Source organism: Panulirus ornatus, chromosome 64 (assembly GCF_036320965.1).
Source record: "Panulirus ornatus isolate Po-2019 chromosome 64, ASM3632096v1, whole genome shotgun sequence".
In the NCBI taxonomy this organism is placed as follows: Eukaryota; Metazoa; Arthropoda; class Malacostraca; order Decapoda; family Palinuridae; genus Panulirus; species Panulirus ornatus.
Genome location: NC_092287.1, coordinates 23,433,113 through 23,459,390, shown reverse-complemented (window position 1 = coordinate 23,459,390; position 26,278 = coordinate 23,433,113). Strand labels below are relative to the sequence as shown.

The 26,278-nt window shown below is 37.8% G+C and overlaps 1 protein-coding gene across 1 annotated transcript in view; it reads left to right on the top strand.

The window, feature by feature from the left end:
• Xe7 (A-kinase anchor protein 17A) overlaps window positions 1-25,912 on the top strand; it is a 31,481-nt gene extending 5,569 nt beyond the window's left edge. Inside the window, exons 5-11 of the mRNA XM_071657108.1 lie at window positions 1,679-1,990; window positions 2,460-2,608; window positions 5,051-5,312; window positions 7,964-8,065; window positions 10,397-10,537; window positions 11,304-11,451; window positions 15,555-25,912. Of these exons, the coding sequence (XP_071513209.1) occupies window positions 1,679-1,990; window positions 2,460-2,608; window positions 5,051-5,312; window positions 7,964-8,065; window positions 10,397-10,537; window positions 11,304-11,451; window positions 15,555-18,100 (3,660 nt within the window). The 3' untranslated portion in view covers window positions 18,101-25,912. The remainder of the gene's footprint in view (window positions 1-1,678; window positions 1,991-2,459; window positions 2,609-5,050; window positions 5,313-7,963; window positions 8,066-10,396; window positions 10,538-11,303; window positions 11,452-15,554) is intronic.
• The last annotated feature ends 366 nt before the right edge of the window (window positions 25,913-26,278 follow it).

Sequence of the window (26,278 nt, the reverse complement as noted above, 5' to 3'; positions counted from 1 at the left end):
GCTGTCTTGTGTAATGCACCGAAACCACAACTTCCTACCACATCCAGGCCCCACAGACCTTTCCATGGTTTACCCCAGATGCAAATGAATGTGGCCTTTTTTGTCTTTTTCGTGGTGCTACCTTGCTGATGCTGGGGATGGCGATGCCATTGCCTCTGGGGCAGGGTGGCATCAGGAATGGATAAAGGTAAGTAAGTATGAATATGTACATGTGTATATGTGTATGTCTGTATGTATATGTGTGTATGTTGATATGTAAATGTATGTAGATGTATATGTAGGTGCATCTATGTATATATATGTATGAGTGGATGGATCTTTCTTCATCTGTTTTCTGGTGCTGCCTCACTGATGTGGGAAGCGGCAATGTGAAACATCTGGGGTAATCCATGGAAAGGTCTGTGGGGCCTGGATGTGGATTGGGAGTTGTGGTTTTGGTGCATTACACATGACAGCTAGAGACTGAGTGTGAATGAATATGGCCTTTATTGTCTGTTTTCCTGGCACTACCTCGCTAAAGCTGGTGGTAGTGATGCTGTTTCCTGTGGGATGGAGTAGTGCCAGAAATGGATGAAGGCAAGCAAGTATGAATATGAACATGTGTATGTATATATGTCTGTATATATATGTGTATGTATGTATATGTCTGTGTATATATATATGTGTATGTATGTATATGTGTGTGTATGGGCATTTATGTATATGTATGTGGACATGCGTGGATGGGCCATTCTTCATCTGTTTCCTGGCGCTTCCTCGCTAACACGGGAAAAAGCAATTAAGTATGATAATGAAATAATGGTGATAAGTTTTATTGATGTATGTATATAGATAATGGGAAGTGAAGAAAGGAAGGTGTTGAATTTTAAGAATCATAGTTCATAGGGTGAAGAAACAAATATATAAACATAGGAGGGAAGGTTTACAGCAGGATGGTGGTAAGGAGATTATATAGAGAATTAGATAAGTTTAAGTAGGAAATGAGCAAGGAGATGATGAAAGAGATTACAAAAGTTTCCTTTTGGCAAAATGGTATGATTAATAGATAGAAGTAGAAGGTAGGAACGTTAGGTAGACGTAGTAGGAAGGAACATTAGTTAGAAGTAGTAAGTGGAATTATTATTTAAAAGTAGTCAGTAGGAACATTAGGTAGGAGCTTCTGCAAATTTTTGCTAGACTAGCCCTGTGCTGGTTGCCTGTTAAGAGTGAGGGATTAAAGGCTAAGAAGTGGCACTGGAGTTCACTAGTTATAGACACTTGGTTGCTCTGGCCACCCCTTGAGGGAGTTCCTGAAGGGAACTGGCATCAGAGATGAAATAAGACCTGGAATGCCAAGGTTGATTTGGACATGTGAGGTGACATATGAAGGGATTTTATTTGATTTGTTAAAGGGAATAAATGCTGAGAAATACCAGAGTTAATGAGGTTAAGATGATGATGCATGTGAGAAAAGATGTAAAGGGAAGATATTACAGAAATGTATAGATAAAAGTATGTGTGGATAAGTTTCTTTATGAGCCACTAAGCTTTGCAGGGAAGTATATTGAACATAAACAGATAAGATTACTTCTGTGCCTTCATTGCATGTCTCTTTATATCTTTTTATAACACAGTATATTTTGATGGTTGTGATGGACTACATGACTAATTACTACTCTGTTATTGTTATCTCTTTCAGGACCTTCCCTGCCGTTGGTTTGCACACTATAATGAAACAAACACAAATTTGCCCAGCCCCTATGTTTTAAGCAAAGTAATGTCTACATTTGGAGAAGTTAGAATGGTAGACATTCCCATGTGTGATCCGTACCGCAAAAAAATGTCAGCTTCCATCAATGGCATCCATACATTCAGTTTTGGTCAAGATTTGGTATTTGAGGCTTATGTACAGTTCAAAGAGTACATAGGATTTGCAAAGTGCATGCATGCTTTGCAGGGCAAGAAACTGGTTTTCAGTGATAATGACAAGGCTTGGAGCACTAACATCAAGGTAAGATTTTTATGTGAGTTTTAAGTGTATTAATTCAGGTTATTCTTGCAAATGTGTAATTTCCTTAGAGCTGTGATACTAAGTGGTATAACTGGTTAACTTTTCAAGTGTTATGAACTAGGAAAACTGAAGAATAGACATTTGTTTTTTATCTGCTGATCAGTGCTCTGTGGGGTTTCATCAGATAACTAGAATTATTAGTAGTGGCCACAGCTTTTTATGTTAGAATTTTAGGAAAAAAAGTGATGCATATGCTGTTGGGTTTTTGACACTTAAGGGTATGAACATGGTTTGAAGCTAAAAGATTTTGGAATTTTAAGGGTTTTCTTATGTAAGCTTAATTGGAGATGAGTGACATGATGTAGATAAGTGAGAGCGATAGGCCAATACCTGTGATTGGGGCATATCTTGCTCGTGCCATGTTGGACATCATTTAAAAGTATATTGTAAAAATTGAAACATTTTCTAGGTTGACTTTGACCGTACTAAACACCTTTCTGAGTACTCTATCAAGAAACGTGCAGCTGAGCGAGACAAGTTGGTGGCCGCTGAACGTGAAAAAGAGGAAAAGCTTCGAAGGAAGAGAGAAATGGAGGAAATGAAATTGGAGGCTGAAAGGTATGTGTGTCAACTGAGCTAACAGTGGCATATAATTCAAGAGTTTTTGCATCATGCTATTTCCTTTTTTGCAATGTGTACTTTTCCTTTTTTTTTTCATGGTGTGTAAGTTTCTTGGAGATGTCACCACAGATTTTAATAAATCTTCTGTCACATTTAAAGCAATGTTGGTTATTAGTTATTTAAAGCAGGGAGAGTGAAATGATTTAGGATTGAATTTCAGTAAGGATACTGTTGGAAGTGCCGAAGACCAGTCTTGCAAGGGAGAAAACTTAGGGGTTCATTGAAAGCTATGATGAATGGAAAGGATTATGTGAAGATGTGCAGGAAGCTTGTGTGAAGGATTTTTTCTTTGTAATTATGATACATGGATGTGAAGCACAGGTATATATAAGTCAGGATAGGTTAGAAAGATCAGGAGAGATGGAAAACTTGCATGGCAGAGGGGGAACTAGAAGTCAGTTAAGGAGGATGCAGGGAAAGATATGTGTTATGAAAAATGATTAGCAAGTTACTTGGATGATATCTTTTATGAGAGCAGTAGCTTTGGATGGTATTGTAGCTGAATTTATTCAGAAAGAGTGTATCTGTGTTGCTGATTGGCTGGAAAGTATATTCAGTGTATAAACTTTTTTTTAAATCAGGTAGCCATTCAACTGAAAATATGTAGCTTAGGAATTACGTAATGGGGGATCATAATAGTAACTAGGTAATTGATCATGAGAGGTTAAGATCAAGGTGGGGTTGGATTCTTCTATGCTTTGAATAAACACATGAGTGAAGTCTGTCTATATGTTACAGGAAGTTTTACTTTGCAGATTTTATGGTTTATACAGTATACATATTTGGAAAGATTTGTGGGGCCTAGATGTGGATAGGGAGCTGTGGTTTTAGTGCATTACACATGACATCTATAGAATGTATGCGAACTGTGTGGCCTTTCTTCATCTGTTCCTGGCACTACCTAGCTAGGTCTGTGAGTTCTCATGAATGTGCTGTTTTCCCAACTAGCAAATGCCATGTAGCAGTCATTACAATATGTAGAGGTGATGCCTGTGACCAAAAGGGATAATTGTTTATGGCAAGATTGGCCAGAATTTCTCTCATTGCAATATATACAAGTTATGATACTGTTATAGATCTTGATTCTCAGCACTATATCTCAGCCTGAATGGGAATGCCTGTTCCTTGTGTGGATGGGCATGGCAAAAGAATCTCCATAATTGGTGAACTCCAATGCTGCTGCTTAGTCTTTAGTGTTTTACCTTTAACAGGCCTTTGGCAGAGGGCAGCTTTAGCTTAGTGTTTTAAGTGGCTCCTACTAAGTACTTTTTCCTCATGTGTTTACCAAATATTCTTGCCTAATGTTCCAACCTACTACTACTCCCTGATTCTCCCACCTCCTGTTCCTACCTAATGTTTTTACCTAATGCTCCTATTAACTTCTTTTGTCTTTTGCTTCTACCATTTTGCTAAAAGGCACACAGTGCTCACTGCAGGAAAATATTGTTAAGAAGAATGAGTTGTGTGAGTTAAGCATTGTCATGTGCTATTTGTTACAAGGAGATTTTGTATGTTTGTGGACAGAATGCCAGCTGTCCACATGTAGGTGAGGCAGAAAGAAAAGACAGCAACCTAGGTCAGGGGAGTGCAACTTGACAACCACTGAAGTGATGATGCACTACAAAGCTGTCACAAACCCTCCTGATACCCAGGCGGGTAGTGCTGGTAATACGCCTTGCTGGTTGGTGGCTGCCTATCAACTAGTACTATCCAAATAGGGGGATCAGAAAAGAAATTTGTTTATATTAGGAAGATGGACTTGTTGTTAAAATATTGGAAACTTACATAAATTTTGGTTGCAGAAAAATACCTAGTTTAGTAAATTCTGATTTCCAGTTCCAGTTATCATTTTCTAGGTCCAACATAGAGCAAACATTGGTACTTTTTGAGGAAGTGGTATAATGTAAGATAAAGCTTGCTGAAGCCTCATGTTGCTTATTATTTTCTCCCTCATTTGATAATTTTCAAAAATTTTGATTGCCATTCCTGAAATTTAGATGTTTTAAGTAAAGCTGCAGATTACAAGTCAGTAAAAACAGTTTTCAGTAGAAGTGACATAAAAATGGGTTGAAAAAAAAAACAAATTTAGTAACTTTTGTTGATGCAAGCTTGATTCAGTAAATACTGCTTTTTGCTTTCAGACATTATATAATGAGTCATAAGTGGTGTACTGGTAAATATATTTAAAGAATTCAGAATAAAATTATTTCTTAAACAGTCTGAAAGAAACCCCCTAAACTACACTAAACTTCTTCCTTTCCATTAGGGTTCTCAAATTACCCTAAGGTCTTCCCTCTTGTATAACTCTTTTTAAATCCTGCTTTCCCAAAATTGTGAATATGATTTTCAAGATGTCATATCTGTTTTTGGTATGGACAGGATGCGAATAGAAGAAGAAAAAAGACTCAAAGAAGAACGAAAAGAAGCAAAGAGAAAGGAGAAAGAGGAAAGAAGAAAAGCAAGGGAGGAAAAGAGACGGAAAAAGAGAATGATGAAAGAAGAAGAAAGACTTAAAAAGGAAGAGGAGGAAGAGGAAGCTAAATTTGCCAGAAAGATTGCTTTGGAGGAACGCAAACTGTTGATAGCCCAGCGCAAGTTGGAGAGTATTCGTCTCCTGGATGAGCTGTTTGAGAGGATTAAGGTAGGTTTTGTCATCCATAACCTGTGAAAATATACTTTTCAGGCAAGTGTCTGTATATGAATAGCACTTACTATGTGAAGCATTCTCATTTTTTTTATATTCTGTAACTTTACATTAGATGGAGTGTCTGATGCTGCATTTTGACATCCCAGTTTCTTTACAGTCAGCATTTTGCATCCATAGAATGAAAAAGAAAGATGAACTGAAATGTGTGCCTAGAAAACTTTGATATGCAGTTGGAGGATGGCTATAGTAAATGTAAATGAAAGGGTACTTTTGAAAAATGAGTTATATATTAAGGTTAGTACATAGTTTGGAAACTGAATATGTGGGTTAGATGTAACATTATTGAGTGGTCAGTAATATGAAAAGTGCACTGGTGTTATGGGTATATAGAGGAATTGTATGTTTCTGTGGATCCTTCCCTCTCATTCCATTGCACATTACCATCAGTAACAAATGAACAGTGGCCTCAGGTGCATGCATCTGTTCTTTCATTGTCATGTATGATGCATGAAAACCAATTCCTCCACAGCCAAATGCCATAGACTGTTCCATGGTCTTCCTTGACCACTTTATATGCCCAGGGTCATCCTATTAGTACATTGACCCCCTATATACTACATTGATCCAGTTAATTCTCTCATACCCTACAGAATGTTCAGGGCCTGAAACCCTAGGCCTTCCATTCATTCCTTTTATCTATGTCTCCCTCCCCCTAGCTCCTTCCACCTTTGACACCTAAATCCTCCTAGTTAAGATTGATGTGCTTATCCTCTCCATGTGCCTGAATCATATTAGCTCACTGTGGTAGGCCCTGTCATTCTTTACATGTTCAGCACATTACATTGCATATAGTTTTCAGGCACTTCATAAAAACCATAACCACTTTCTTATTTTCTTTGCATATAGATCCTAAGACTGATATCCATACAACACCGCAGGGACTGCTACCCATTCAGACGTATTAATCTTTACCCAAGCAGGCACTGACCTCCTCTCCACACGTTCCTTAATTCATTCAGGACCTTTGTCATCTGGCAACTCATCTTAGGCCATACAAATGCTGAACAACCAGACAACCCAGTTGAAAATGCTTTCACCCATTTTCAAGAAACTCATCCATAATTCCATCCTCTTCTACTTTTTTGTCACACTTCAGTGTAAATGCAGTGCTTTTACTTCTTCCTCTCATTCCACTACACTATTTATTGTGACTCTTACTCCACATGCCATTTCTTCTCAAACATACCTCACCAGTCATCAGTCCCTCAAAATAATCACTTCATCTCTTTTTCACCTCTTCATGGCTTGTTTACACTTTTCCATCTGCTCTTCTTGCAGCTACTCCCATTTATACTCTTGTTCCATCAGGTTGTTTACCTCCACTCAGAATGCTTTCATCCTCTGTCTCAGGTTTATTTATACTTTTTCACTCTGTATCTCATTTGCCCTCTTTTATTATAATGTATCCTTATACCTTCTCCCATTTTCTTTTTTGCTCCTCCCAATTATTCTCTTTTCATCCTTGTAGATGGCATCCATACATTTCCCTTTTCTCTTTCACTATTAACTTCTTCATGCCACTACTCAGTACGTTTCCCTTTCATCAATATCCGATTTTCTTTATGCACCCAAAAATACCCAAACCGTTTGACCTCTTTCCCTTTCTACTTAGTTCCACTCAGAAGCAGAACCTTCAGGTTTCTTTCATCAGATGTAGCTACTGTCTTCCCTTTCTTTCATATTGGTTATAACCATGACATTCAGACATTCCAGCTTGAACCTTAAGGGTAAATTCTCATATAGCTCTTGCTTCTGTTTCAGCTTTTTGAAAGCGATAATATATGAGGAGAGTGTTCCCTGCCTCTATTAGTTTCTTGTTTCAGCATGCAGGAGATGTATGGATAGTATTCTTACTCCTCTTTACCCAGGGATAAGAATAGTTTGGAGAGATTTTAAAAGTTTTTGAAGTTTGATGGTTGTATAAAGCTAAGTATCTGTCTGCCTTTCTATCTGTCTATCTACCTATATCTCTGATGCCCATTCCCTACAGGACACTGATTATGGGGTGGAGGAAGAAGAGTGAGAAAGTTAACAAGGATTATATTCCCCAGCTGCAGTCAACAAACAGAAAGTTCCCTAGGAATATGTGCTGCAGTTACAGTAAACAGAAAAAAAGTTACCAATGAGTATATGCCCCAGCTGTAGTGAACAGATAAGAGAAGAGATACTGTGGTATGTACAACCTAGCTGCATAGATTGTCATGAAAGTGGAGTTAAGGAGAGTCTCAAAGACTTTGAAGATAACCAAAGTTAGAGCTATGGTGTGGCAGGACATTTATAACATTATGGGGAAGTAGGTGTGTAAAAGCATCCCCCCCCCAGTCGCAGACGAAAGTCCACATCAAGGTTGGGCCTTAACTGCAATAAAGAGAGAATTATGAAATGGAAAAAGAAAAGAGAGAAGCGTCACCACATAAGAGACAGTAATTTACCCATGGATTCTTCTTACCCCATTGTTATTTGAAAATGATGCATAAGTTTCTTTGCTGATTTACAGAAAAAGGGCAGGGGGAATTTGCCTTGATAGAAAAAGACTGCTTATAGTTGATCAGAACCAGGTCTTAAAGTTTTTGTTTTGCTTGCAGGCAGTGAGACAGAAGGAAATGGCTCAACAGCGAGAGGTTGAACTCCTCCAACATGTTGATAAGGAGAACAGTGAAAAAGTAAAAGAAATGAAGAAAAAGGAAGTGAGTATGATTTGCATGTTACAGATTTTATAAGTACGATATGCTGTGTTTCTTTTGATGAAAATGCTGGGAAAAATTATGATGCTGAACATGATGGAACTGTCTTGATAATTCTATCATTTCAAGACTTCATGAACTATTCTCTTTTGCTCATAATGTGATAGGAGCACATTAGTTCTGACATGGTAATCTTGTGCTGTTTTTGAAATGCAATTAGCTCCAAATTGTTACACCAAGATGTTTTTGTAGATTGTTAGTGAGATATCATTCTTGTCCAGCATTTGTTGCAGATATTTTATGTATTTTACCAATTTTACCCAGCCCTTACAGAATTTACTCGTTTAGTTTTCAAAAAATTATTGTATAACTTTTGCAAAGGAAAAGGAGTTTTTTATTTCTGTTTGTCAATTAGGCAAGGGAATACCCTTTGAATATACCATTGGAAAATTCCTGTTGATAGCATCTCTTCATACTCATACTTAACCTGCCTTTGTGTCCTGTTATTCTTTGATCATAATACAAAGTGAGTAGATCTTAGTCCTTGAAATATTTTTGACTGACTGCACTCACGTGCTTCTCACATTGCAAATACCAAACTTGTTTTAAAGGCATGGTATTTTGCAAAATTTTTACAAATATACCATAAAAACTGTAGGAGAGTAATTTTTAAGGTGTGTCAGAGGAGGCATGATTTGCATGATGTTGGAGGTGTGATTGGAGACATCATTCTTGCTTGATGAAGCAGCTTAATGCATGAGGGGGGGAAAATAAGAATTTTGTATCTCGATATTGGATCCATTTGTTTACTTTAGTGTACTAAATAAGTTTGAGAAATATGTAATTGAACTTAGAGGTTCTATGCTTACCATACACCCTAGAGATACAGAAATGGAATTTATGATAATAGATAGGTATCATGACAACGGCTTACATTATTTGCACTCTGAAAGAGCACTTTGTACTCTAGGTATCTGAAGCTTGCCCCAGCATGTGCACTCAGTAATCTGGCTTCAAACGAAAATTAGAAGAGACTAGTAGCTGTAACATTTATGAAAAGAAGTGGACTTACAAACAAAGGATGGTGACATGAAATTTGTCTGAGTTTTTGGTTTACTATAGAGTAACCGAAAGAGCCACATTTGTTCATGACTCCTTCTTTTTTTTCTAAGCTGAGAGTCTGGCATTGATGAGCATACATTTTTACCTGCACTATGAACTGAAAGTGAATTGAGTTATGAAAAGAAATATCTCTCAATTGAATTAAGGTATTAATACATCCATCTATATCTCTTGACACCTGTTTGCTTCAGGAACTCCCTGAAAGGGATGGGCATGGCAAAAAACTCCTCAATCGGGAATGCCAATGCTGCTTTTTAGCCTTCAGTGCCTCACCCTTAATGGGTCACTGGCAGAGTGCAACTCTAACACAGTTTTTCCAGAGGCTCCTACTTAATATTCCCACCAACTACTTTTATCTAATGTGTCTACCTAATGTTCCAACCTATTTCTTTTACTTAATGCTTTCACCTAATGGTCCTGCCTGCTGCTTCTATCTATCTACCTATTGTCCCTGTTTGATGTTCCTACCTATAGCTTTTATCTATTGCTCCTACCAGTTTGCCAAAAGGCAGGGCTGGCATTTAGAGCTCACCACTGGATAAATCTAGTTGAAGAATGAGTTACGTAGTTACGCATTTTCAAGTGTTATGTGTGACAAAGAGAGATTGTACGTTTGTGGGCAGAATGCCAGCAGTTCATGTTTGGGTGAGGCAGAAAGAAAAAACAGCTACCGGGGTCAGAGGAATGCAGCTTGACAACCACTGAAGTGCCGGCTCACTATGCAGCCATCACTAACCCTCCTGATACCCAAGCAGATAGTACAGGTAGTATACCTCCCTTGTTGGAGGCCGCCTATCAGCTACTGCTTTTATATTAATACAAATGATGGGTATTGCATGTTCTTTCAAAGCCAGTGAGATACTAGTTAAACACACATTCGGATAAACTACTAAATAGGAGAGAGAATTGTGCAGAACAAGTTTCACATCCCTCGTAAAGTTTTGTATGCTTTCAGTGTATGGTTTGCCAGCCATTTAGTGTGGAAAATTTCCTTCACATAAACTTATCCTCCTCACAATACCTGTTTGCCTCATGCTTTGCTCTGCCACACATTCTCTAAGACATTTCTCATTTTTTCTTCTACATTCTCCAACACTGATGCACATACATATCTACATCCTGCTCCTTTTTATCTCTCCATTTCTGTTTCTTATTCCGTCTCACCATTCCAGTATTGAGTATTACCGGGTATTTTTGTTTTATGGAATTTAGCAAAAGGAACGGAAGCTGCAGGAGAAACTAGCAACCAAGGAACGTCTCTTGCGGGATAAGCTGGTGTGCTCGTATAAAACTCGTGAAGAAGATCGGATGGAACAACAAAGAGAAAAGGTCCGGAAGGCAGTCGAAGGAAAGGTTAGATCTGCATACTTTATTGCTGTGAATTATATTAGAAAAAATTATGGTACTGTTCTTGAATGCACCTCAGTCTCTCTGTCTCTGCATCTATCTGTGTATCTATCTATCTGTGTATCTTTATCTGTGTAGCATCTATCTCTTTGTTTTGCTATATATCTCTCCATCTATCTATTTATACTTCTGTATTTATGTATTATGTATGCATGCATGTATGTGTGCATCTTTATTTGCAGTACATTTGTTTCATGAAAATAAGTTGAGAAATTTACCCCAGGTATGTAATCCTCCTTTATCTCATTGATTTCTGTGGTAAAATGGAATTCACTTTTCAGTGCTTCTGCTAAGTTGTATTTTCCTTAAATGCCTCATCAATTTGAGAACTGTTGTATCTAAATAAGAAAAAAAAACATGAAATCTGAAAATGGCTCGATCTTGAAGAAGTGGGACTGGAGATCTTCCAGAATAAGAAGAAAGATAGTCTCATCGTCAGTTTCTTAATTCTGTTGGAGAGTGGTTCATGTTTGGTTTCCTTCACCATGCTTGTGATTCGTTTTTGGGATGTTCTTTCATTTCCGAACTTGTGCTATAGTCATATATATTTTTGAATTCTATTTTGTTGCTTTCCTCTCAGTTCCCATCTGCCATTATGCACCCCTTTTTATTTTTTTCTCCATTATTCTTCACATATTTCTTTCATTATTATGCCATCTTTTAAGCATACAAATAATTTGCAGTTATGGATCCTATTCCTTAATTTTTTCAGGTTCGCCTGCAGAGTGTTATTTCAGCAGCATCTCTCTCTTCTATTTCAAGTGCCACAACAGAGAGTGATTCAGATTCAAGCTCAGACTCAGACTCCTCTGAATCTTCTTCAACCTCCTCAGATTCAAATTTAGCAAAATTTCCAATTGGTAAGATTTTTCGTTTATGGTTTGAGATACAGTAATCCTTCCTTGATTGCAGAATAATCACGTGGTGGCAGGGTAGATAATCTACCCCATGGAACTGGCCATCCCAGCCCCTTGCTAGTGTGTGGGATCAGGGCAGGGCACCCAAGATTTGTAGAATTAATTCATACAGAAGGTGTATACTTGTATGCACGTGATCCACCCCTGAAAATGGAGAGCTAATAATGACTGAAAGATTTTATGTAGTTCCAACAATGTTTTATGGTTGTGAGGTATGGGGTATAGATAGGGTTGTACGGAGGAGGGTGGATGTGTTGGAAATGAAATGTTTGAGGTCAGTATGTGGTTTGATTAAGTAAGTAATGAAAGGGTAAGAGAGATGTGTGGTAATAAAAAGAGTGTGGTTTAGCCTCATGGAGAGAATGAGTGAGGCAAGATTGACAGATGTGTCAGAGGTGGAGGGAACGAGGAGAAGTGGGAGACCAAATTGGAGGTGGAAGGATGGATTGAAAAAGATTTTGAGCGATCAGGGCCTGAACATACAGGGGGATGTAAGGCATGAAAGGCATAGAGTGAATTGGAACTATGTGGTTTACCGGGGTCGACGTGCTGTCAGTGGATTGAACCAGGGCATGTGAAGCGTCTGGGGTAAACTATGGAGAGTTTTGTGGGGCCTGGATGTGGAAAGGGAGCTGAAGTTTCAATGCATTATGCAAGGGATGGATGAGGGATATGAACGTAAATGATAAAAACCAAAGAGAGATAACAATGTAGATTTGTTTTAAAAAGATGACAAAAAGGCACCACATGACATGTTGGATGTGTGTTGCTCTAAATCTGTATTGGTATAATCTTAATTCTTATGAATTATGATATTTATATCTCTGTGTGTCATCATTAACTTTATTCCCAATTTTCATGAGGCGCATCCTTTACTCACTCCCTGACATCACTGTTTCACAAAATTATTTTTTTATTCATTTTCAGAGGGCCCTATTAATTTTCTTGTTTGCTTCATTCTGGTAATGTTTTTATATTCTATTTTAAGCCAATTTTGTGCATTCTGATTCGTTATATTTCATTGTATTTCTATACATTCTTATTCCACTTGAAAAGCAGCTTGGGTTTATGAGGTGTTAGAATTTTGTATATGTCTATCCATTGGTACTCAAATCATAGTAGTGTCTATTTTGGATATTTTTTTTTAAAGGCCAGGATTACAGTTCATGTATAATGGACGAATAGCATCTGCTCAAGCTGTTGTGAATAGATCCAATGTTTCATCCTCAGGTAAAGCTTTATATTGATATGCATTGCTGTTCATTTGGATATTCATATATCAACCTGGTGTTACCTGACTATGCCAAGATTGAGGTTGCACCATGGGTGAAACGTCACATGTGGCAAGGAAGGAACTTTACACTTCAGTGGAGTCTACATTCCTCTCAACTGAGAAGAGCACGGCTGATGCAGGCTGTAGGAGCTCCTGGAAAGGGGCCCAGGTAACACCAGGACTCTGTCTTAGAAAGAGGTCCAGGGATGAGTAGAAATGAATGAAATATATCAGTCATACCACTTACTGTAATAATGGTTTTACCCTCTTTAGTAACCTGGTGATAATGATATTACTCAGGGTTATTCCTTCTGAGACCATCTTTTGTTATTCTGGTTCATCTTGAAGTACACAGGCATGATTGCTCATTAAGTTAGTGAAAAAGGGTCAGGGTCCCATTACATCCTGATCTGTCTTATGGGGGCAGATGTTAGTAATATTCTTTGCTATTTCTCATTGTTTTGCATACTTGACAGTCTAGTTTGTTTGGAAAAAGCCTTTGCTTGCTCATAAGCACCAGTTTGCTTAACATATGGTGGCAGTCATTTGAAAATCGTTCATCATGCAGGTGAATCGTTAAAGTTCCTTATTTCAATTGCTTTGCAGATATCATCGTGATTTTTAATTAGAGTGGATTTTTTTTTCATCTAATTCATCTTACTTTGGGGTTGAGTAGCAATTTTAGCAGAGGCAGCTGAGCATTGTTGCCCTTCTTGCTAGCCTGAGGAATTGGGGATGGGTCCCTCCATTGAGAAACTCTTCATTGGAGGAATTCAAGAAAAGAGACCTTTGGCACTTTTCTTCCACCTTTGTAAATGGCTTAGACATCATGTATTTTGTCTGTGTAACTGGATTTCCTTTCCCAGAGAGTTGGTTTCCATCACATGTCTGATTGCCAGTGAAGTTATTTACGTTTTTGGTTTCAGTTTGATTTGAAAGCTTTTTCTCAAATCCTCACTTCATATACTGTATGTTTTTATATCTACAGGACAGAAAGCAGGGGAGAAGAATTTGGATTTTGAAGAATGAAATTTTTTTTCTCTGAGGTGATATCCCACAAGCAGTTTTTCCTGTTTTTCTTACCCTGCCCAGCTTTCCCACCTTTGAGAAAAACCTCTTTCACTGTGAGCTCCTTGGTTTGCCTCTGTGATTCAAGAATTATGAGGCCCTGGATTTATGAGAACCAGTGGTAAGATGATGTCAGCCTGGTGACAGTTGCTAATTGGCTGATAGCAAACTCCATCAGTTATGGAAATGCTTTAGTGATTCGAAAGAACTGAAAAGGATGAGCAAAGTGGACTTATTAGTTTTGTGAGGGTAGGAAAGGAATCTAATCTATTATTCCATTAGGAATATTTCATGCTCACAGGACACCACCTAGAAGAGAAAAGATTTTTCAGTGTTCATGACCCAGATTTCTGAATTCTCTTCACATTATTAAGTTAGCATACTTATTTAATGACCATACAACAAAGCAGTACTTACATTAGCTTTTTATTTGTTTTTTATTTTTTTATACATATTTGCCATTTCCTGTGCTAGCGAGGTAGCATTAAGAACAGAGACTGAATCTTAGAGGGAATATCCTCACTTGGCCCCCTTCTCTGTACTTCCTTTTGGAAAATTGAAAATGGGAGGGAGCATTTCCAGCCCCCCACTCCCTCCCGTTTTAGTCGCCTTCTACGACACGCAGAGAATACGTGGGAAGTATTCTTTCTCCCCAATCCCCAAGGATAAGCTTTTCATTTGTGTACTGATTTTCATCATCAGCTTTGTATCTCTCATTGTAAAAGTTCTCATTATTATGTCTCTCAATAATTTGGCTTGATAGCATTGATTTGTCACTGGAATTACCATTTGATCTTATTCAACTTGGTTTGGCTGAATGCTCTAATTGTATATTCATTTGTCTACCTCTGGGCTTGGAGAAGTGTCTCACCTATTCTTACTCTCCTTTATGTTTGTGATGGAAATTGATGAAGGATTGTTGCTGCCAAGTATGCCTCCTCTTATGTTTTTGCTCTGTCAGACTAAATGAGATGGTCTGTGTTGGTTACTTCTAAAGACAAGTTCATGTACTGAGGATAGTATGAAGAACTTGGTATGTATTGGGGCACCTCTTGGTTCTTAGAGATTCTCTCTCAGTTTTATTGGAAATATGCCCCAGTAGCCCTTCTAGCAGACCTTGTAGGCATTGTCAGAATTTACCCTTTGATAGACAGTGATATATCCTGTATCAGAACTATTTTTTCCATGCTTGCTCACTGTTCACTGCATTCGTGAAGTTGCACTTAGAACAGATGGAGAGAACAGCACTCATTTGTCCATATTCACTTTCTAGGTGTCTTGTATAATGCACCAACACTAGAGTTTCCCTGTCCAATGGTGAGCCCCAAAGACCTTTTAATGGTTTCCCCTGGTAACTTCATATGTGCAGGTTCAACCCATTGACAGCATTTACCACATCACTTCAATTTGCTCTATCCAATGCACAACTCACACATTGATGACTCAGCATACATCCTTCCATATCATCCTCAGTCTCCCCCTCCTCCTTGTTTCCCCTACTTCTGACATACATCCGTTTAGTAAGTCTGCTTATTCATCCTTTCCTTTGTCTAGAAGATATAAAAGCCAGCATTTATACTTTCTACATACGGAGAGGAAGATATATATTATCAGCTTTGCTTTGAATGCAGGATATGGTATGAAAGACATGTTCTTTTGACTGTATTTTTAAGAAATTTTTCAAATAGTTTCCTTATAATTTCAGGTCGTATGCGCATGGATCAGATAGAGGAGGAGAGACAAAAAAAGGACCCGGAGAATTGGCCCCTTGGTAAACCAAATGAACAGCAGCAGTTTCCATCATTTTATGAGAGTTTTGGTTCCCAAGACTCACACAGCTATCACGATGAGTGGGGACATGATAATGTATATGATCGAGGATCAGGAAGAGGGCGGGGGAGATGGAGATTTCCTAGAGGTCCATGGAGGGGACGTGGTTTCAGGGACAGAGGACGAGGCTTCAGAGATCGAGGTCGAGGCTTCAGAGGTTCATGGCAGCATGGCAAGTTTGGCCCTGAAAGAGAAGTTAAGATACCAACAACTTGGTACAAAAGAGATGATGATGACATCTCAAGATCCAGACCCAATTCAAGGTCAAGGTCCAGGTCTAGGAGATCCAGCACCCGCTCACGTTCTAGGTCTAAGAGATCACGATCAAAATCCAGATCTAGATCAAGATCTAAGGGGTCACGCTCAAAATCCAGATCCAGGTCAAGATCTAAAAGGACGCGCTCCAAAACTAGATCCAGATCCAGATCAAAAAAGTCACATTCAAAGTCCAGGTCTAGATCTAGATCTAAAAGATCACACTCAAAATCAAGATCCAGATCTGGATCCAAATCCAGATCCAGGTCCAGAAAGTCACATACTAGATCCAAATCGAGGTCTCGAGGCAGATCCCGGTCTAGATCACATTCCAAATCCCACTCAAGAAGTAGAAGTAGGAGTAAGAAACACAGGCATTCCAGCCATGAGAGATCCAGCCATTCTACCGAAAGGCGAAGGGATAAGCATAGGAGTGAACGACACAGAAGAAGCAGTAGCAGAAAGAAAGACAGTGATAAAAAAGATGATATAAATTATGATGACCTGCGGGAGAGTGACTTGGAACTATCAAGTGACCCAGAGGATCAACACTATGAAAGTGACTATTATAGAGATGAAGAATATGATGAATATAGTTACTATCAAAACTATTTTTCTCGTATTAATGACCGAGGGGGCTATCCAGGCTTTCGAAGAAGTTTCCGTGGACGTTGGCCTCGAGGCTGGAGAGGGAGAAGTCATGGTGGTGGATATCCAGGCTATCATAGTTATTATGATCATGATGACTGGAGACATGATCATGTAGGTACAAGAGATCTGTATCAGGATATGTACTTGAAATATTTTGAAAGTGTTGCTGACCGTGAAGCCACTAACAAAGAAGGTAGTTGTGAAGAAAGAAGGCCAAGAGAGGAATACAGAGATCGAAAGGAATTTGACGACTGTAGGGAAAGAGAAACTAGCCACAGACTTTTACCAAAAGATAGAAGTGGTAGTCGAGCACAAGAGCAAGGTTTTGGTGATAGTGATACTAGAATTCGTGATGAATTCAAAGATCTACGAAGCACTGACAGACTGAGAGGCAACAATGACTGGACAGGAGACTTTGATCAGAAAGGAAGAGGAAATACTGATCGAAAATCCTTTAGTGAAAGTCATAAAGGGGACTTGGAAAACTATGCACTTGAAAGGAGAGGAGTAGAGAAGCATGAACAAAAGCACATCAGAGTTGAAGAGACTGATGTTAGAAAACATGATCATAATATTACCTTGAATCAGAGACCTAGCAGGGAAAGATTAAGACTTGATAGAGAGGAAGGTGAGGGTACCAGAAGAGACCCTATGTTACGAGAAAGAGAAAAGCATGGTGAATTAGGAGAGAGAAGCAGGAAGGGGTTAAATTATGATTGTGGTTCTCGACTCCCCATTACTGTGGCAAGGGAGGGCAATAATGAGAAGAGATATGGAGTGATAGAAAAGGCCCATTTTGAAAGAAAACATGAGAGAGAGGATAATAAGAGCACCAGCATTGACATGAGGTGGAAAAATGAGAGAGAGGATAACAAAAGTGCCAGCATTGATATGAGATGGAAAAATCAAGTTTTAAGGGCTGATATTGAAAGAGAAAAAAAGGAAATATCAGTCAAGGACAGATTGAGCTTTGGAAATGTCAAATGCCAAAGTGACTTTAATTTTAATGAAAAAAGACCAAAACAAAATATTCCAGCTAAATCAGTGAAACAGAGACAGGATGCTGCTGAATTAACTGAGACCAGAAGACGAGATAATGAACGCAGTGACATAAGAAGGAGGCTTAATGTTGGTGGTAACAAACCCAAAGGAAGAAGAGATGTGCAAGTAAAAGAACCTAGAGCTAGACGAGAAATTATCCGTAATGATAGGAGAATGAGAGGTGATATAAGACACAGTGAAACTAGAGAGAGACCTGATGTTGAACAGGTTGTTAGAAATAGACGTGATTTGCGCAGTGAAATTAGAAAAAAACATGACCGTGGTGAAGCTTCACAAATGTATAAGTCTGGTAGTGAATCAGATCACAGTGAATCTCACAGAAAGAGACAGCATAGTAATAACCCTAGAAAACGAAGAAAAAGAAGGAAGAAAAAAAGAGATGAAAGAAGTGATGATGGAAGGAAACACAAACATAAAAAAAAGAAGAAAAAAAGAGGATCAGAGAGAGAATGAAACTGTTGAACTCTTTCAGGTGTAGAATGAATTGGAATTCAGACTTTAAACTTTTAGTTGAAAACATGGAATGAGACTGTGTTTGAAAATGAAATGACAAAAAAAAGAGTGCAACATATTACATGACTTCAGTTTTCTTTCAGGGAAATATTATCAACTTGTGGTCTTGCTTTTAGACCAAAGTTTTTATGATATATAAAACTTGATAAAATTCGTTAAAAAGTGTTTTTAAAGCTACAATGGACATTAATTCGTAGTGAAGTTATATTGAAGCTTTGTCTACCTGTGATTGACTTTTTGTATATCTGTGAATATTTTATGCATATATTACGAAGTACAGGTTTTATATATTTAGCATAATACTTGAATCTTTTTCAGGTTTCTTTTTCAGCTTAGATTTCTTATACAGGAATATATTGACAGACATTATCAGATATTCACGTGGCAGATGTTTTGATATCACAGTCAGAGAACTGCAGCAACCAACTGTATGACATTGAAGTGATTGGGTATTTCTCACCAGTGATACACCAGTGTGGACTTATGAGGTTTGATTCTATTGAACCAGGATATAGAAATAATGAGTGCAGTGAGTTGGCAGATTCTCTGAGTGATGGAAGTCTCAGAAAACACTTACAAGAGTAAATTCTGGAGTGTTTAGGTGAAGTTACTTGTGATGTGATGAATAGGAAAATTCCTTTATTTATAATTCCAGTAGTAATGGAAGATACTTGTGAAGTGATATCTGTGAAAATTGTGTTACTGTACTTTTTATGGAGTTCTTTAAAAAGCATATTCTTTCAGTGAAATTAATCATCAGGAGACAGCATATTACTTTAGACTTTACTTAAAAGAAAGCTGTTTTATCTGTGTCATGGAAGAAATACATATTACAATAGAAAGAAAACATGATTTAATTTTGTCAAAATGTATCTCAACAGGTGTGCAATATGTGACTGTATGGTTTGCTTAATCTAAGGTGTTTTCAGTCTTTTGCTATTCATTACAAGTTGAGAAATTAGACTTGGGATTATGAACAACTTCATGAATGCATTAACTGTGTGTATTGTAAATTCAGAAGACTTTTATTGCATAGATGATGTGGCAATTGCCTTACAGTGAAAGTGAACTCAGTGGTTTTGGAAGAGTGCATGTACTATAACATGCACTCATACTACAATGGTGTGTGTATTTATTTGAATCATAAGAGAACAGCACATAAAAACAAAATGTTTTGGTAATATTGCATGCCACAGGAAAATGCACGAGTTTCTTCATCTTATAGTTTAAAAATTTTTTGTCAGAAAGTTTTATTCATTTTGTTGTATATAAGTTGATTTATTTTGAATTTATTATAAATCAGTTTTACCATTTTGAATATAATGTTTACTGAAACATTCTTGTTAAGCATCGCATCTAGAGAGATAATGGGTCACGCTTGAAGTTTATAATTTTCTCTGCTTCATGTTTAACTACAAACTTCCAAACAAGCTTGGCATCACAGTAATACATATAGTAACATTTAGATGTGTTGAACCTGACTTCTGGATTATGTCTCGGGTACAGAATGACCAGTGTACAACAGTATCTCGTACCTCTGAAAGCAAGTATGATAAAGAGGTGGCTGTTTTATGAATTTTTTTTTTTTTTATTCTTGTATATATTCGCAAAATCTACTGGAATGGCACACCTTACCTTAAGCAGAATTTCTTTATGTTACAGTTAGATTAGGGTAGTACGTGAAGAATTTTTATGGGAACAGTAGTGGTCACAAAGCTCTAACATACTTAATGGTGAAACCTTGACAGCATTTTTCATAACACATACTTAACCATCATATGGTGGATATTTATATGTTTTTTCATACTTGATTGCCATTTCCCACATTAGCAAGGTAGAGCCAGGAACAGATGAAGAAAGGCCACATCCACTCGTATCCATTCTCTAGTTGTCATGTGTCATGTACCAAAACCACAGCTCCCTATCCACAACCAGGCCCCACATACCTTTCCATGGTTTACCCCAGATGCTTCACATGCCCTGTTTCAGTCCATTGACAGCACATCAACCTCAGTATAACACATAGTTCTAGTTCACTCTATCTCGTGCATGCCTCTCACCCTTCTGTCTCTAGTTTGGTCTCCCCATTGTCCTTGTTCCCTCCACTTTTGACAGATATATCCTCTTTTTCAATCTTTCCTCATTCATTCTCTTCATGTGTCAAAACCATTTCAGCACACCCTTTTCTGCTCTCTCAACAACACACTTTTCATTTCCACATATCTCTCTTATTCTTTCATTAATTACATGATCAAACCATCTCTCACCAAATATTGTCCTCAAACATGTCATTTCCAACACATCCACCCTCCTCTGCACAGCCTTATCTGTAGCCCATGCCTTGCATCCATATGATAATTTTGGGACTACTATCCCTTCAAACATACCCATTTTTGCCCTCCCAGATGATGTTCTCTCTTTTCCCACATTTTTCAGTGCTCCAGAACCTTTGCCTCTCACACCCTTTGATCACTTCAGCTTCCATGGTTTCACTCGCTGCCATGTCCACTCTCAGATATCTAAAACACTTCACTTACTCTAATTTTTCTCCATTCATTCAAACTTAAACCCCAACTAACTTGTCCCTCAACCCTAGCTTTGTACTGAGTAACAAATAATGAGTCTGAAATTGGGTTATAATGACTTACAATCAAGCCCAGTGATAAGGAAACTCTATGGATGATATAAGCTGTGATTACTGCCACAAGAAATTACCTTCTGAGGATCAATCGACTTTTGAGTGAATTCAAATTTCATTCTACAAATCATGGTGCTGATTAAAAGTGATAATTTTGATCTCTGCAATATATGTTGAGTAAACATAATCTGTAGTATTTAGCATATCATCGGGTTATGCTTTTTTTAAGGTATGGAGAAAGCAAACAGCAAGGCCTGAAGGGACTTGGTATTATTTCAGAAGGATGATATATCATTTGTAGAGACTGCTACAAGTCCAGTAAGTCGAACATCAAACAGTTGAAACTGATTATATAGAGTTGCATTCCTGACCAAAATTCTTTTCCATATCTCACTCATATGTATGGATTATACATGAAATAACTTATATAAAGGATAATATAATGTACTGCACTTTCTCATTTATTTTATATTAGACACAAATATTAAGTCAGATCACAACTGTTCAGTCATATTGGATAGTTGCATGTGCTATGGCTAATGAAAAAAAAATTGGCACTTACTGATGCTTGATTTGAAGTGAGATGTTTTTCTTTAGTAATTCCTTTTGTAACATTAACTAATCGTTATTTGGATATTCACCAAAATAACAAAGAAAGTAGATGGCAAAGATGGAACAGCCATTGACTGCTTGACCAGTAATGCTAGCAAGCAAAATGCTCCCTGATAGATAGTGTGGTAAAATGTATTTTATGTATATGGGATTATTATGTACACAGTATATGGTTTCAGTGCATTACACATGACAGCTGCTGGATGGATGTAATTCTGTTCCTGGTACTACTTTGCTCCGTAGGAACGGGCAAACAATTTTGCAACTGGCAACCTCCCTCATACACCGTAGATTTTTAGCCGCTCTTGCAATGCATTCCAATCTGCTTTATCATATCCTTATCCAGGTCTGTGAAAGCCATAAAAAACTTTAATTTGAAGTAAACTTTTTCATGGTATCCTCATAGACAAAATGTGATCTACACAGCATTTGTCTCTCAAGAAACCTCTGAGCTTCTCACATATTCTGCACTTTGTGTTATCATCTTCACTCTCTGTTATAGTGGTCCCATACACTTTCCATAGTACACTCAGCTGATTCATCAATACCTATGTATTAAGGTAAAGGTGTTCATCTGTATACAAAGCCACTATCACTACTTCAATCCACTCATCTGCTAGCATCCAACTTTACCAGCGACTGAAAGTTACACATATTTTTGTTGTAAAGTTTGATTTAGAGTTGCCAGTAGTATGATGCCTTTGATTTGGTTCATATTTGAGGTTTTGTAATTATATCTTATTTGAGAGTGATACTGCATGAGTATACGTCCTTTGGGCAAGTTTATCTTAATGTGAAGGGCAGTCCTTGTTGATTTTCACTATTTAGCATTACTGTTATATTGATTTTTGTAATTCATATGAGATGCATATTTCTTCTGTCAGGTATAGTATGTATTTGCCTAAATTTCCTAAAGGCCCTTGGTAGGGTATAGAGGGGATAGTTACTTCCCCAATTTAGGTTTATAATGACAGAAGGTAGGGATAACAGGCCCAGTTTCAGATTTCAGCAAATCTAGTTCTTCTCACAACAGAGGACATGAACAAGAATGCTGGGTTACATGCAGAATAATGGTTTGTGTAGTTTGGTTCACTAGTCAGAGCACATTCAAGTTAAAACACTAGAAGTAAATGGACTTGTAATTTGTATTGCCATGTGACACAAAGAGTCTGGTAGTGAGAGGTTAAGTTTGATTGTGTACATTTCTTACTGAATGGAAATGGTGACCAGAGCAGCAGCAATATAATGACTTTGTATATCATCAGATTGTTAACATGTTATGCAATGGTGATTGCATTATTGGAAAAGTAGTCATGATAATATGAAATCACTATAGTCTGAGCCTGTTAACTCTAAACCATATACTCGGTATACTTTTGAATACCTAGTCAGTTTTTATTGACACAATTTACTGTCAATCACAGCTGTCAGCTCTCTGTGTCTGAACACAAAAGTCTCTTAAGCATCACATGGTAAAAGCAGTCCACAGTCAATCCAGCCGTTCATCCACCCTGAGAGGTTGGTCGATTAAATGGGTCCCTGAATTAGGTTTGGGTTTACCCCAGATGCTTCACATGCCCTGGTTCAGTCCATTGACAGCACATCAACCCCAGTATACAACATTGTTCCAATTCACTCTATTCCTTGCACACCACTCACCCTCCTATATGTTCAGGCCCCGATCACTCAAAAAAAAAATCTTTTTCACTCCATCCTTCCACAGGCAGGCAGGCACAAGCACGGGCACCCCTTGCTGGTCTTGTTCACCTCCCAGAGAATCATTTATGGATGAGATCTCCAATTCAGTCACCTCAGATACCCTGGGTTGGATCAAGTATAATGATACTCTCTTACTGCAACTCTCATTTGTCCTCTTTTTTAACCCTTGCACCTTCCTCTTGACCTCCTGCCTCATTCTCTTATATGTCTCCCAGTCATTTGCACTCCTTCTTTGTAAGTATTGTGCAAATACCTCTCTTTTCTCTTTCAGTAACAACTTTACTTCATTCCATCACTCACTACCCTTTCTAATCTGCCCCCCTCCCATCTTCCTCAAGCCACATGCATCTCTTGCATATGTCATGCCATCACTGCTTCCCTAAATACATCCTTTCCTCACTTACTCCCCTCATGTCATTTGCCCTCACTTTTTGTCATTCTCCACTCAATCTCTCTTGATACTTCCTCACACGTCTCCTTTCCAAACACTCTCACCACCACCTTCTCCCTGACATTCTCTTTTCTTTTTTGAAAACCTCTACAAATCATCAGTTTCACCTCCACTGTACTAACGTGGAGGTATTTGAACAAAAGTATAGTGCATATACCTCCATGTTTGTACAGTAAGGTTCTGTAAAATGCTAGCTACTGGTAATGTGAGCCTGATGGGATTTGACCAGTGTAGATCTCATTGCTCATGGATGTGAGACGAAGGGTATTTGGTTACTTATAATCAGAGTTATTTCCCTACTAGGGGCAATCATAGTTTAGCTGCTAGCATTTCCAACTACCACACAAAAGGTCCTGGGTTCGAAATCCTGTCTGTTTGAGGGTATTATGTGTTTTATGAAAGTGTGCGTTCATATGCACTATGTTCATGTTCTTATACCTCTGTGTTTGCACAGTAAGATTCTGTAAAATGCTAGCAGCTGGTAATGTGAGCCTGATGGGATTTGACCTGTGTAGATCCTGTTGCTCATGGATGTGAGATGAAGGTTATTCGATTGCTTGTAATCGAAGTTATTTCCCTATTTGGGACGACCATAGCCTAACTGTTAGCATTCCTGACTTTTATGCAAAAAGTCCTGGTTTCAAATCCTGACTGTTGGAGGTTATGTGATATATATAGCAATAGTGAGATAGCCTAAGTTAGGGCTATAGTTACCTGTGCCATCTCTGTCAACATGAAAAAAAAAAAAAGAATAGTTATGAGAGCATTAATTGTCTGTCTATTTTCAAGTTACTTTCCATCATGAGAGATAGGTTTCCAGCTCATACATGATTTTATTATATTTAAAGCATAATTAGACAAAGATAGAACCAATAAGAAATAAGCATTATATGTATTAGAGGGTGCAAGTATGGTGTGTTACGGGAGCATGGTGGCTGATCAGTTGGTGAAAGCAAGACTTTGATACTAAGGTAAACGTTCTTAAGGAAGTGTATGCACCCAAAATAGTCTGAGCCGATATTGAAGAAATTATGCATATCAGGAGCCTCTCCATGGACATAGATGACACCAAGAAGATTACCAGGATTCATACTAGTAGAAGTGCATTCACTCACCCACCCAGATCACTTACCATGAGGACTAGGTGTCCTCAGATGGCCATATATGAGAAGCTCAGGTTGCCAGCTCATGGTGTTATGATTGGCTAAAATGTGTTGAAGTACCCTAGAAATACTGCCTGTATTATCCCATGGTACACAAACAGTTTCTGCTGCGTAATTATCATATGGCCAGGAGAGGTCAGTGGTTAGATGTGCACCTTTGAGTGTGGAGGCTTGGGCAGGATAAGGAAATTCCCTGGTGAGGTCATATTTCTTGTCAGCTTCTCTATCAAAAAGTATTTGAACTTGATCATCATTATTGCAGGTGTACCCATTTGAATTCCAAGTTACCACCTTGATCACATGTCTCTAGTTAAGCAAGAAGATGACTGCCCAAACACTTTTACCACAGGATGGGTAGAATTTTGATTTCAACTAAAGAATCCATATATACAGCAAGAATTTTAACACAAAGATATTACAGTGTACAGCAGACCAGTGGAGTTCATTTTGTTTATAAAGGAATACTAAAGCACAAGGATATGCATTGAAATTACCATAGTGATTTTTTTCAGTGGAAACACTTTATATTAACTGGACTTAAAGCACAAATTCAGCCTTTTAGCCAGTGCTTGGTAATCATAGCATATGAATGCATAAGCTTCATATTATGATATCCTGCTACAGAGTTGGTTCATTGAGAACTGGTAATTCTATCTGGGTTCTAGGTTAAGCTAACACATTGCAATTGGGTATTTGTGAGCTTGCTATCAGATAATGACATTGGCTCAGTTATTGTCTTTCATATGAAGAACTCTTGTACAGTGCATAGGAAAATATTAAGGTTCAATCTTTTCCTGTAAGCAGAAAACTGTCACTGACTGTATTAGTTTAATCAGAACACTGAATTTTTATGAAGCTGTTATTTTAGATATTATCAATATCAAAAACCTTCAGTTTCATGTAGATCATAGGGTACTGATTTGGAAAAGTTGTCAAAAGTTTGAATAACATGACTGACTACCCTGTTTGATTCTACAGTGGGATAGCAGTAGCTGTATAGTAGATCTTCACCTCACAGATGTTGAAAAAAGAATGGGATTAATCCTTTTAATTTGGACTGATGACTTGAAGTTCTCTATTGGAAAAATGTAATGCTGTTTATTGTACATTTTTAAGATGTTTGTTAAACAGAAGCTGTTCATAATATTACTGTCTCCCATCTTTACTATTACTGTTGTTTGATGTTTCCCCCTGGTGATTTCACATTCTAGTCAGGTTTATTTACATTATGATGTGTCAGGCTTCTATGTATGACGTTACAACAGCCAATAGACTGTTTTTATGTAGTTCATGTGCTGTATGCTCAAAATTGATAGGTAGTACATTGATAAGGAACACCCTGAGATTAATATCCTTATCTAATACCTGTGGAATGGTATATGTTGAGATTACCATAATAGAGCAGTCTTGTGGCAAACCTTAAGAAGATATGTTTGTGGAGAGTTAGTTTGTTGCAAATATTGAGAAAGGAGATAGATTTTTTCATAGATATTTGATAAGAATAGTGATCACTGATATCTTCATAGGCATATGAA